We start from the raw sequence: 14,187 nt of genomic DNA, 5'->3' as shown, positions 1-14,187 counted from the left end.
TTACCAGACGTTGGCTTGCGTGGATTGTAGCGTGCTAAAGATCCAGTTGAAGCACAATCCAAGCCAGGCCAAGTCACCGAAGGAGAAATGGACGACTGCAGCGCCTGCGGCGCCTGGTACGACAGGTACGCTATGTGATGCACGCAGCCGTGCACTAGATCCTTCCGATCGCTCAACACGTTTAAAAACGGGACCAAAAAGTGAAACACGACAAAGAAAGTTGGTATACGCGTTTTATTTGGACATATAAAGACTAGATTCATTCGCAGAAACAACAAAAACACTTTGCCGCTAAACTTAGCGCGCCGAAGTGATCCGGAACGGCAACAGTGGGGTATCTAGTGGCGGCCTTCTTCGTTGCACGCTTTTCCGAGGTGAGTTTGGGGGACCTGGGTGTTACAGCTATGAGCGGTTGCAAGCTAGGACACTAGATGGCACAGCACTAGATGGCACTAAATGGCGCACCAGTTTCGTTTTCACTGATTTTGGGCAGGTGTGTTTCAGACGACGTAACGTTGTTGTCAATGTCTGGACCGTGCTGTAATCTTTAGGGATCGTTGTAGGCATAATTCTATCCGTCAAGTGCACAGATTGTCTGTAGCAGGATCGCAGAGCAGCCAAAAACGACCTGTGCGAGAAATGCAGTATTTCCTCTTTTTCCTAAGGCACTGTAAATTACCTATAGAATATGGAAAAAATACGGCCTTGTAACGGCCTTTGCCTGTCATAGAACAATATGATGCAACAAAATCAGAAACTAGACTGTGCTATCTTCTTCGATTTTCGCCAAATCCTTTCTGAAACAGAACTAAATATCACTGTCACTGCCCTACTCTCGGCCTTAAAGCACCGATGCAGCGCGATATATCAAAAAAGGGCTTCTGTAGCAGAGCAAAGAAAGCAGCACTCCAACGGTGCCAACATCTTCAGGAACACACGCACAGGAGCGACGAAATTCTTTCTGGAAAGTGGCTGTTTTCAGGGAAGAAAAGGCACCGTTAAAAACCCTTCGGGAACTCCCCTTCACAACGCTACACAACCTTTCAACGACCCTTCACACAACCCTAGACAACGCTAACGCAAGACATCATCCGCAGAGAGGTGGGCCTTTCGGGCTTTATACTTACCTTTATACCAACAGGGTGTTGTCGAGTTAATGATTTTTCTCTCGTATTCTGGGGTCTTCAGTCCAGCTGTGCTGTAACCGAGATGTAATGAACAACAGTGGAGCTTTCTGCTACCTTGTATCTGCTATTCAAAGGAATATGCAAATCGCTGCCCCTTAATGCACGAAAATGAAATTATTAAATAACTTATATGTACTGCACTGCAGATGTACAAAGCACAGCAAGAGGAGCTGCTTAGGAACCTCGGAACAGACCAAACTTCTCTTGCATCAGATGGGAGATGCGATTCTCTTGTGCATACCGCCAAGTACGTAACATCCAGCTTCTACTCAGATATTCTGAATAAGATACTTAACTTTCAGCAGGTCCAGGTCAAGAAGGTATGCCCAATAATATGCTTTTGTGTGCTCTCAGCCAAGATGAAAGAACAAGCATGTAACATGACAAGGGCACATCACTTCACATAGCTTTTAGCTTACCCAGTTCATAGGATTCACGCCTACATATAGCCTTCGGCATGACATCAGGCATTCGCAGTTAACATAAATTCTCTCAAAGTACATTCCCTTTCCCAGTTCCCTGACGTGCAGGCCAGCAGCCCCATGGAGACACAGGGTCTGATACGAGGACTCAAGTTCCTTGAGGACTGCAACATCAATGTGGCATTACTAACTGCCGGCCGCGATCGAGCCATTAAAAACGACATGCGAGATGTCAGATCCAACATCAAGCACTACTTTGATGTCTGGCATGTATCAAAAGGTAATGAGAGGATTGACTTATGGGACACTGCAACATGACAGCATTATGAATACACATAACCATTTCCTCATCTCACTCACTGTGCTACAGCTGATTAGTAACTTGCAATATAATGTCAGGTAGAGTATATTTTATGCCTTCTGCATTGCGCGTTTTATACTCAACCTGAGGTGTCAAGAAAGAACTAAAAGAAAGGAACGTGAAACGGAAGTGAAACGACACATATCACAATGTGTCGTCGTACTTCCTAACACTTTCTCAAACATCCACATGTGTTGTTGAATAAGTATTAAGACGCGTAGGTTTGATTGGACACGATTTACACTGCGCATCACGGATGTGCGAAGAGCCCAAGGTAATTCAACCGAGGGAAAAAAATCGAAGGCCCAGCACGATCATCGAAAGACGACGAAGTTCATTCATCGACATCCATCATCTGTATCACCAGGTCATATTCGATCTCATCAATCGTCAAGCCATCCCTCGATTGTAGAGTTTCAGTCAAGAAAGTTGCAACATGAAACCAAGCATTGCGTACGAAGGTAAACGATAGACGTACTGTTTCTTGCTAGTGTGCCAGAACGTAAATTTCATATCATTGACCTTCCTCAAGGTCCGTGAAGGTCAGCGAAGTGACGTGTCAGGTGGGGGCCTAGTTCATGTAGAATGTGCATCCGTTACCGAACTTATAGTGCATAGGGTGGAGACTCAGGTGCTCTAGAGTACTTAGCTGCTGAAGAGGGCGCACAAACACCCTGCGTTCGTTCACTAGAACGGTAATAACTGGGGTTGACCTTGAGGAAGCGCGATGGGTCTTTGTTCCGGACGAGCTTTGGAGATGCCTTACTCCTTCAGGGAACTCGTGACAGAATACGTCAGGTTGACGTCACTTCATGACTCAACAGAGAGGATGACCGTGGCGTGATGTGAGTGGCATCTAAATCGTAAGAGCAGACGCTAGAAGAAAGGCCGGAGGAGAGGGAAATGGGAACGAACAACTAACTTGTGCGGGTGCATTGCCTCCTCCGAACGTCGAAATCCAGGAGCCGTCATGATCGACATGGCCACGGCCCTTTAACGCGTAAATGACACTCCGACTCGGCAACCCTGGTATTTTTTTCTGGCTTCGTGCGCGAAGTGTGTTTGTTTTGTTTTATCTTCATGTGCTTTGGATTGCTTCCTATTTCTAAAGAAACGGTAGTTGCACCGTTTGAACCATTCGGTGATACATCAGCGAGCCGCTCACAGCGACTGGAGTGCATGCGCTGAGGCCTCTGCAGGCGTAGCAGCCGAATTCCTAGTGGCCACTGTGAACTCACGGCCGTCATGGCAGCAGCTTCAGCGAAAGCATTTTATATTATCGCTCCTGATAAATTCAGTGAGGAATTAAGCATGGCTTCGAGTGATCCTAAGTGCACTTCATCGTGTAGGGAAGGACTGTGTTGACGTTAACGGGGGCGCAGTATTCTCGTAAAGACGACTCTACTAACCCTTTGTACACTCTAAATCAGGTAACGCATATGTAACGGTTAAGTACCGCTTGGCCAAGAGGTACAATTTTTTAAAAAATGTACCTCTTAAAATTAAGAGGTACATGCGCCATCACATGCGGTACATGTAACGGATAGCGCGCAGCGATTTAGGCCTACCCGTCGGGGTGGTTCCCCTCCTCCACGATATATTAGCAGCCCCAGGAAGCTACGCTGCACGATAAATATAACAAACAAATACCTTTATTCGAAAATTATATCCATTTCAGAGGTGATGCTTGTCCATCGCGAGCGTGCATTGTCATGATGCACAAACGCCGAACACACGGGGCACAACGTATATGGATGAACGATGACCACTGCATCTCTCCTTCACCATTGCAGCTGCTCTGTGGTCACGCTTCTTTATCTTTTGCACACCTTTAGATTGCTATTCTTCCCCAACTTTCGTTTCTTCCGCAGAACGTAACACCAACCACAGTAGACGATTGACTTACCCATTTGCGACATCGCCTGGACGTAACCTAGAAGAAAATACAATGTAAAAAAAAAAAATCCAACAAACGAAATAGCTTGCCTGCAAAACATGCATACTTGCCTGTGTAATCCAGGTCTAAAGTGCAATCTAGGCTCCTCTAATTCACGCAACAGCGTCCGTGCATGAAGCACAAAGTTCGTTGTCTCCGTCCCTCAGTCGTTGTGTCCAGCCTGACGGTGATCAGGACCACTGGAATCAGAGCGAAGATGAACGAAAATGCGTCGTGCAGATGACTAATTACTTCAAAGATGTAATAAGCACCTTAAATGACTCCAATCTTGAAAGCGTCGGACGAATTTCTTCGAAGACCGAACAGACTCGCTCCCCGACGTTTCAAGGCAAACTGATTTGCAGCGGTTGCAAGGAACGCGTTCTTCCCAAACGTGCGATCCCTCACTGTCACGGGTTCTAGTTATTGCACTTCTTTGATAGAATGTTAGTGCTGATCCATTACGGTACTGCTGCATAAGGAAATTTATTGACTGCTATTCGGAATCACGCGAAATATTTTTGCAGCGCATGGATATCGTGAGAAGGCGTTCGTACTCATGCGCCGGAAACACGTGGTACACATGAGGTACAGCTGCAATAGACCGCGTTTAAAAGGTACCTAGCCGGTACGGATGGGTCTCGGAGCCCTTGTACCGTTTGAATTTCGCAGTAGTCGCGAACTGTACCTGCTGGTTGAGGACTGTACCTCATGTGTACCGCTTGGCCGAGGTGCGGGTCCTCTTTCATGCGGTACATATCGGGTGCCGGATTTAGAGTGTACTCTCACCAGTACACCATGCGACACCACGAGACAAAGTCAACATTGCCACACCCCTATAGTTCCAGCTTTAACCCTATGATGATTTTTGTCACCGGCGTAGCCAGAAGCGGGGGGGGGGGGGGGGAGTGCTGTTCAATCCCCCAACGGATATATTTGGTAATGCATTTGGGAGAGCGAAAGGAGGATGAATCCTCCTGCCCCATGTAAAGTCCCCATCGAACTCCTCTCGAGATATTTTTCTTTCTACGCCGCTGACACTCGTCACAAATACATTTTCAGTGCGACGTTTCAATTCTTGCATGCAGGCACCCCGCAATCTGGCTCCTCGAGCCCGCAGGGATTCGGCTTTTATAAACGTTTCGTTGGGACTCACGGATCGGGAAGGTTCCGTTACCTGCGAAGCCCTGCGGAGCGAACACTGCTGAACTGGGTGCTGTTTTGGGTTGTGATGGCTGGCGTTGCAATTTTAATCATGCTGTTTCTCCTCATTAAGGTAGGTGACCAACTACTACGGGCTAGGATTTAAGCTACTAATATTTAGGATATCTAGCTTCAGATTATGGGAGGTGGGCTAGTTCGCACCCCACTTCCTCCCGTATGGACAGCACAGTGTGGAACTGTAAAATGTAAACCTCTCTCCAAATCAATGAAAGTGTTGCCCACCTACACTCTACGAAAAAAAGGAGTAAAATGGGGAGTAACTGCGGCTTCTATAGTCCCCTAGACTGGAAGTACTCTCTATCTTGGTCCCCTAACCCCGACATTTACTCCCCAGGACTGCAAATCGTCACTGAACCTCACAAATGGTCTTCCGAATGCAACAGTCCATGTAAATATGTGCTCTTGGTCAATTCGATGGCATAAGGCTGTATTACGCAACAATTTTTCACCCCCACAGAGTAAGAAACAGTTATCACTCTTGACGATTTGACTCAAAGTATTTTCGTGCATGCACACAAATTATGTACCTGGGACTCTTAGAACGGAGCGTGAAATGAAGTATCCGCTCTGTGACATTCATTTACTCCCGTGCATTTACTCCCGAAATTGACTATCTTTTGTGGCAATGCATTTAGTCCACAAAAGGAGGAAAATTAGTCATTTTTTTCTTAGAGTGTACGTGCTGCGTACCAGATGCTAATAAGACCGAAACAGCTGTCTAGCTTCGTTTCGTTCGAGATATAAACCTACGCATTACAGCGCGAGTATTGGGCTTTGTTGGTAGCGAGTACTTGAATTGCAAAGCGCTATAGTAGCGCCTTAGCTACATGGCTGAGTACTTCTACTCAAGTATCAGAGCAGTAATGCAACGAAAATGGGAAAATAATTATCGTGTCTATAGAAAGTGGATCCTCGAAGCTGGAAATTCCATGTTGACAGAAAATGTCATAAAGCGCACACAAGTTATTTGTTGCGATCAGTAACGCGGTACCATGTTCTTGTACATTTGTCCGCGTTCCCAAAACCTAATTTTAGTTCGTTCTAATGGCGAACCCGGCTGGTCGATTGGCAGTGGCTTTTCTCTGCTCCGCGGCGGAGAAACCGTGTTTCTACTGCTCGGTTCGGTTGGAATCGGACGTTTTCATTCTGTACGCGACGATGTGATCCTCGCTCCTCCTTGCCTCGCCGAGAATGCTCGGATTCGGCCGGAATTGCAACGTAGCACTTCCGTAACTTTCGCATCTTCAATGCCAAGCAATAGCGAGTGTCAGACAGACTCCAAGGGGTATCTAAACAGGTACCGCATCTCCCATAGGCCCCTGTTTTTTTTTGGGTTTTTTTTCAGAATGACGCCATGATAGAGACGGGCAGCGCCCTCCATCCGCTGCGCGGGCGATTACGATTGTAAATAAATGACGTCAGAGATGACGTCAGCAGTATGAATACTTAATTAGTGCATAATTAGCCATGGCACGTTTACATTCGCGCACTTCGTTTGCGTTGTATTCCCTTTTCCTCATCCAGGCAACAACGCCAGACGAGAAAAATACACAGAAAAATAAATCATAGCAGGTTTAATTAAACATATCAATTCGAAATACCTACAGTTATCGCAGATTTTGACAACTCCAAACAGAAGGGCATCGTGATGACGCACAGAAATTAGGAAGGTTTACTTAGGGTGCATTTCATACCTATAGAGCTATACGTACATGTAGTGACTAGAGGTTTGCATTTACTTAATGAGTGGCCATTATAGGTACATGGCAACAAAACATGACATCGTTGGTGCACAGCTGATTCCTGCTAACACTCACGCTATCGTGGCCGCTCGTCCCATGACGAACTTTTTTTCCCCCGGGGCCAGCAACAGGGGATGTATTGTATTCATCTGTTCACACGTGTAAATGTTGGTCTATACAGCTCCGAAATGTGAACGTCGCTTCCTGTTTAACCCAAAAAGTGTACGAACTCCGTATTACAATACACGGACACACGGCACGGATACACAGATGCACGGATAAACACGCCCACTGTGACACATGCGCAAAAAGAACAGGACAGTGAAATGTATTCGGGTGGTATAGATGATTTCGTACATGTGCACGAGGGGGGCAAGATAAAGTTTTTTCTACACTGAAGTTATGAATAACCAATTAGTACACACACAAGCCGTGCTCATGTTGTAAAGTTTTTCTGTGTTTACGATCGTACCTCTACTACCAACATCCAGGATCGCTCGCGCCTCATGCTGGTAGCTTTGCCAATGGATCTGATTTGGTATTTTCGCTTGCTTTCGCTAGCGCTTTAGATATATCTTGCAGACTCGCTGAGTTTGCTGGATAAGGGCGACGACTTCCGCCAGGTTCCTGCCTGGAGTGCTACTGTTTTTTCCGTGGTGGACTCGGATTTGTTCCCTTCCGGATTTTGTTGCTCTGTAGCTGACTTGGGGCTAGCATGCGCCAGATCGACCACTCGAATTCGCCATAAACCGCTTTTCCATCGTCAGTCTGATCCACAGAGCTGCATACAACGGGGGACAAATTACTGGCACCTCTACTTTACTGAATGCATAGCCTCACAGGCTTCCCAGTCGTAAGAATTTTATAGACGACCACGGCAAAATAAGGTGGCCATTTCCTGTGCGACATTTCAGCACTTAATTGAATCAAGCTTAGACTAAATGTGTCATCGAAATGAGATTGTCATTGGCGCATGGCCAGCTTGCAACACAAGGGTGCCCTACCAGATATCTGTCCGTGGATAGCGTGCCAGTCAAGCGCAATGCATTCTGGGCAGGTCCTGGTCACACGTCATTGCGTCATCGGCACACACGTGTCCATAAAAATGGCCCGGCGCAGGGTCAGCGACTAAAGCGTTTGTAAAGAACGTGATTGCTCTTTCTTTGCCTCTTTGCCGCGGTAAGTAGATTTATCCGACATCCTGCCAGTAGAAACGCGTATAGATGACCTGTTGCGGATCCCAGGGTGGGGGTTCCGGGAGTCCTGACAGCCGGACCTGTCACGTGACCTCGAACGTTGCCTCTGACGTGTGACGAGGACAAAATGTCGATTTTGCAACAACTTACTGCTTGTGGGTAGTTAAAAAAGCTGGTGGGCTGAGGTACAACCTTGTCGCGTGTAACCAATTCGAAACACGCCTTATTCGTTCCAGGTGAACCAACATCCCGTGATCGACGAAAAGATGGAAGAGAAGCTGCGTATATACCGCAGAAACGCAGAGGAAGCCTACTCATCGTTTGACGAAGTATCGCGTCATATCATCAATGAGACAGACAGCAATCAGATACGAGACATCCTCAAGTAAGTGCGGGCGAGCGTTCCGCATAACGTCACAAAATACGACCGCTTGACATCCACATAACTGCTACAGCAGTTCATTGTGAATAATTACAGCACACATCGGTTTAACGTAACAAAATAGAAAGTTTTAGAAAATCGTGAGCGCCCTCCGATTGCGACTTCGTATCGCTGTCAGTCAATCAGTAATTAGCAAAGTGATGTCAGCCACTCCAAAGGAATCAGGCGATTGGCTCATCATGTTTTCGAAAACGTCACCGTGAGCATTCTACGTCTTCCTAAAAGTCCCTAATAACAGCTTTACTGAGACGTTTCGACGCTCATAACGGTATCATCATCAGACAAAATAGACAATCGGCATACTACCCGGTGCCATAGCTCGGCGTTTCCAGACTTTGAAACTCACTCAATCATCAACTCGCAATTATCTGATAAGGCGTGAGTTCAGGCCCTGCTACGAACACACGTGAAGGTCGACATGGGCGTAGCGGTGAGCCCGATCATGCCATATGTTAGCGCACTCTCCAGATAACATCACACCTGCTCTGTTTAAAAGTGTGATGCTATCCGGTGTGTGCACTAATATGCGGCATGATCGAGCTCACCGATACGCCATGTCAACCTTCACGTGTGTTCGTAGCAGGGCCCGAACTCACGCCTTATCGGATGATTGTGATCGTGAGTATCGAAGGCCCGAAACGCCGAGCTATGCCCGGAGCTTGCCTTTAAAGCTTCAGTTCCTCTGTAACACTCAATGAGAGGCCCCTTGTGGCAGTTACATGCGTTATCTTCGGCATGAACGTGCCATGATTCAATGAACCTCCTTACCCCCCATCCATGTTCGCATGCCGAGGTAGCCGAATCATGAAAGTTGTAGGAATGTTCTGTTTTCAGCGCGTGTTCTACCAATTCTCTGCGCTGGTTATCGGCGGGAGACTTTACCAGTGTGTTGTTGGTATTGCGTCAGACGGGTAGCCATACATATTACCGCTGAGGCACGTGATGAAGACTGCGACGAACAACATGCATCACGGGGACCAATGAGGATACGTCCTCAACTATCGTGACAGAAAGATTGGGGAATAAGTAGTGCAAGACTTTAGGTGAGTGCACAGGATGTCTCCCTCTCCGGATCCGCACCAGCGACGTCAGAATTAGGCGGGCCCAGCCACACTTGACAGCCGGCGGATGGCGGGACCCTCGTGATCTGGTTCTGGTGTCATTAGGAGACGTGCAAAAGCTCCAAACAATCATTGTCAACCCTTAGTCCTAAGGAGGGCTGAGCTTCCGCCGCAACGTCGACGTGTGCCTTAACTTTTCACATGTAAATAAATAACTTTTCCCGCTTCTTCTTACTTCTTATACCTTCGTTGTCGGCCTCTCGTTTTTTTCTAGTATATATATCGATGACCTATCCATATACAGGGTGTTTGCTCTAACGTGTCCAGAAATTTTATTTCAAGCGAGCGATAAAAGAGAAACGAGCGTTACTTTTCAGCTACTTGACTAAGAATCAGGTGCTACTATAGTGGAGCAGTACCTTACTCAAGCAGCAGAAAAATACAAATTTATCGCTCGCTTCAAATATAATTTTTGGACACGTTAGAGCAAACACCCTGTATACAGGGTGTCCCAGAAAACGTGTCATTGAATTATAATAAAAAAACTATGCCACCTAGAATCATGCGGTCAACAGCATTTGTTCTTATTAGGTTTTTGCCACCTCCTAATGGGAATGTCATGTACTCCAAGTTTAATTATGTAAATATTTGCGAACTGAACTCGGAAATTTGCCAAGTAAAGGTCGCTTTTTTACCCCACCAATATGAAGAGCGTGCCGAATTCATGATAATTCACAGTGATATTCACGAGCTATCCCATCGGAACAAATAGCCGAATAGCATGCTTTTCGGAGCACCGGACCATAGCGCGCGATGACTTTTTGAGCGCAATCGCTCTCACTGCGACGAAAGGAGGTTCCGAAGCCAGCCCACAGAGTGATAGTAGAAAAAGTAACAGTTCCTAAATTGGGAGAGGGAAAGGAGCGAAAGTCGGACGTGATAAGCCGTGCCTGTTTTATCTCCCTCTGCGACGTCGGGGAGGGCTGGGTTTCCAACCTCCTTTCGTCGGATTGACAAAGATCGCGCTGAAAAATTCATCGTGCGCTATTCTGTGCGACCTCCGTAGAGCATGATGTTCGGCTATTTTTTCCGATGGGATAGCTTCTGAATATCCCTGTCAATTGTCATTACTTTGTCTAAATTACACACGCTCTTCACATTGGTGGGATAAAAAAGTGACCTTTACTAGGCAAATTTCCGACTTAAGGTTGCAAAAATTTACGTAATTACTTACGTTACACGACATTCACACGAGGAGGTGGCAAAAACCCAGTAAGAACAAATGCCATTGACCGCATGACTCTAGGTGGCGTAGTTTTTTTATTATAATTCAATGACACGTTTTCTGGGACACCCTGTATACAGGGTGTTTCAATAAACGTGTCATTCGGACTTTATAAAAAAACGGGGCGACGGAAAAATACAGGGTAAACGGCATTTGTGTGGCAACTGAATTTGCCATCTTGCAAAAATATTTTCATTTGATTTTAATTAAAATAAATTGAATTTCTTTGATTGAACTCCAAAATTTCCCAAGTCAACCTAACGTTTTTTTTTTTATACAGAATTAGAAAGCCCGTAGCGAACTTAGTCAGATCCACTAAGGAATCCGCTCGATATTGCAAATGGAACTGCCCAAAAAAAGTCCCGAAATTGAGGGAGGAGGAGGAGGAGTGTCGTTGGGAGGAACCCGAGAGGTCTGCCTGCCTGATTAGGCGGCATGTTTCTCGGGAAGGGAAAGGGTGGTGGAGAGGAGGAGAGGAAAGGGTGAAGTGGAAGACAGACGCGTGAAGATAGATGCGTCCATGGGCCGACTTCAGGGGAACTGTGCCGGCATACGCCTATTACACATCTGAGGGAAACCCAGGAAAAACCCCAGACGGCACAGCCGGCCCGCGGATTCGAACCGCGGACCTCCCAGTCTCCAAGCGCACGCGTTACCGCTGCGCCACCGGAGCTGGTCCCGAAATTGAGGCTTCAAAGTTTCGGGTATTCAACGGCGCACCAAATCAGACGCAACGATTCGTGGAGAGGAGGACATGCTCCTGCCCCCATGAAAGATAGAAGGTCGAAAAAACACAGGGCGGGAAAAAAGAGGCGGAATAATTTTTGTTTGCCCCTTTTCAACGTATGGTGGAATGTCACCTGCCTTGTTATGTGCGCGTCTTGTGCTGCACGCCGGTTTGGCGATAAACTGTTCTAGCTTCATGGGGGCAGGAGCATGTCCTGCCCTCTGCGCATTTTTCCGACTAATTTGGTGCGCCGTTGAATACCCGAAACTTTGAAGCCTCAATTTCAGGACTTTTTTTGGGCAGTCCTATTTGCAATATCGAGCGGATTTCTTGGTGGATCTGACTAAGTTCGCTACGGGCTCTCTAATTCTGTAAAAAAAATGTTAGGTTGACTTGAGAAATTTTGGAGTTTAATTAAAGAAATTCAATTTATTTCAATTAAAATCAAATGAAAATATTTTTTCAAGGTGGCAAATTCAGTTGCCACACAAATGCCGTTTACCCCGTATTTTTCCGTCGCCCCGTTTTTTAATAAAGTCCGAATGACACGTTTTTTGAAACACCCTGTATATCGATATTTGAATCGATTTTATCTATTTTTTTTACGATGTTGATGTTTGGCGATATCGAAAATTTCGATATTTTTGCATCACGTCGAAGATAACGCCTGTAACAGCCACAAGGGGCCTTTCCCTGAGTGTTACAAGCCAATTTTGAAGCTTTAAAAGCGTGCACTGGGGAGAAAGCTGATTGTTTGTTTTGCCCGGTGATGATGCCTACATGGTTACGTTAAGCCAGTGTGTGCTTACATTATTCACCATGTTTCCTAGCTTGGGCACTATCTCCAGCAGTTAATTTTGCTGCCTGTGGGACACATCGATCGAACCCACGCCGAACCATTTTGATGTGCACATCAAAAACATCACAACGGTCTAGAGTCTTACTGGGAACACCAGCAAAAAACTAGAATAGTTGTGCTGTTTTGTTCTTGTTTTGTTGTTGTCTTGGTCCCCGGCTAAATCCAGCCCACCAACATTCTGCCCTCAAAGCTCTCTTGACCTTTTTGGACACAATGGACTCCGATCCTTATTGTGAAGGGGAATTATTATTTCATTCCCCACGTCACCACCTGCGATGGGGTCCCCATTCCTGATCTTAAAAATAAGTTTGTGTAGATGTTTTCAATCGGGAAATACCTCGCGCGCGGTACAGGCTGCTGAGGACTCATCTAGAGAGGTCCTCTACCACCCCTTCTAGCAAGTTCTGTGTTTCTGTGGACAATTTGGACGGTTGCTTACAAATACTTGAACTCGTACAGGTCCTTGATAAGTGCCGGTGGTAAACCGATGAAGACAGTGGAGTACGTGAAAAAGTTGTGGTCGACACACGGTCTGGACATGATGGAGTTGTTCAGTTATAACGTGCTCATGAGTGTTCCAGACCCAGCAAACGAAAACAAGGTACGTGGGACTGTTTGTTACGAGGCTCACACATGGAGCCTTTCACATCTTAGCAAACTCCGAAACACGGGAGAAAGATACGGCGAGTTGAAGTTTACGTTACTTGTGTTTCGTCCGTGTTTTGTAGGCTCCTAAGGAAAGAACATGTACCAAATCGACTCTATGGTGATTTAAACAGGCACGCTTTTCATGCATATTATGCCGTCCTACACCGTTCGATCTGTCTCGATACTGAGCTGATGCAGCCGTACTCATAGCCTGACATAGATTATTCGTTGCAGGGAATTGTAACGGTAGTAATAGACGATTTTACAAATATGCGCGCGCCACCAAGCGCGCGGCGCAAAGCAGCATGGGAACTTTGAGCGACACTGCTTCGTCGTCCGCTTCGATTATGGTTTACCCCGGCTGACGCTGCTGCTGCTGCTGCTGCGCGAACCGGGAATGTTGTTGTTCTTCATCTACCTCCGCATCTGGCAGTCTCATGATGCTGTAAGGCGCGCGCACTTCCCATGAGTCTTTGCGTGCCACAGGTGGCGGCGCTTGCTTTTGTAAAAAGGTCTAGTTAGTCATAGCTGAGAAAAACGTCATGCTGTCTGATATTTTCTTGCTCCGATCTGGTTATTAGCGAGTCTTCGCGCATCGGAAGCACGAAACCGTCTAGACAGTAATGAGATGGGGCGGCGCAGTAGTCTGATCGTCTGATACGAAATATTTTCGTAATCACATTCCGGTCCATTAAACAGTTTTAGAGAATCGCAAGTGCCCTCCGATTTCTACTCCGTACCGCTTTCAGCCAATCACAGCGCGGACCACGGAGTCGGGGACTCATGTGCTTTACGAGCCCACGACTCCCTGAACGTGGAATACTTTCCGAGTTCTTCTCGTGAAATCAAGACATGGCAACTCGACCACTGTTCCGGGCGTCGTATCCTAGCGACTCTCCAGCGAACTACTCTCAGCGTGCACTTAAACAAATCCACGGTGTGTAGCATAAATGACCAAAACCGGTATCGGAGTGCGGCCGACGTATTCGCGCGGTATCCCCACGCGTATCGTCCCCATCCAGCGCCATCTATTGGTTAACTGAGATAACATTGGTTAACACTCGGATAACAGGTGAAGTGCCCAAGCCCACCCTGAC

General features: G+C 46.6%; 1 protein-coding gene and 1 long non-coding RNA gene across 3 annotated transcripts in view; one reads left to right on the top strand and one right to left on the bottom strand.

The window, feature by feature from the left end:
• The window catches only part of LOC135400246 (uncharacterized), a 146,880-nt gene that overhangs the window by 95,099 nt on the left and 37,594 nt on the right, over positions 1-14,187 (bottom strand). Inside the window, exon 2 of the long non-coding RNA XR_010424564.1 lies at positions 1,128-1,198. This is a non-coding gene — a long non-coding RNA (uncharacterized LOC135400246). The remainder of the gene's footprint in view (positions 1-1,127; positions 1,199-14,187) is intronic.
• LOC135400244 (N-acetylated-alpha-linked acidic dipeptidase 2-like) overlaps positions 1,705-14,187 on the top strand; it is an 85,930-nt gene continuing 73,447 nt past the window's right edge. Inside the window, exons 1-4 of one of the 2 annotated variants that reach the window (XM_064632018.1) lie at positions 1,705-1,889; positions 4,995-5,182; positions 8,305-8,453; positions 12,902-13,043. In XM_064632018.1, coding sequence (XP_064488088.1) covers positions 1,730-1,889; positions 4,995-5,182; positions 8,305-8,453; positions 12,902-13,043 — 639 coding nt within the window. In that variant the 5' untranslated portion in view covers positions 1,705-1,729. Of the gene's footprint in view, positions 1,890-2,269; positions 2,432-4,994; positions 5,183-8,304; positions 8,454-12,901; positions 13,044-14,187 lie in introns of those variants that run through there. The other variant, XM_064632019.1, reaches the window with a different exon arrangement.

Source organism: Ornithodoros turicata, chromosome 7 (genome assembly GCF_037126465.1).
Source record: "Ornithodoros turicata isolate Travis chromosome 7, ASM3712646v1, whole genome shotgun sequence".
Classification (NCBI taxonomy): domain Eukaryota; kingdom Metazoa; phylum Arthropoda; class Arachnida; order Ixodida; family Argasidae; genus Ornithodoros; species Ornithodoros turicata.
This window is presented reverse-complemented; position numbering and strand designations above follow the sequence as displayed.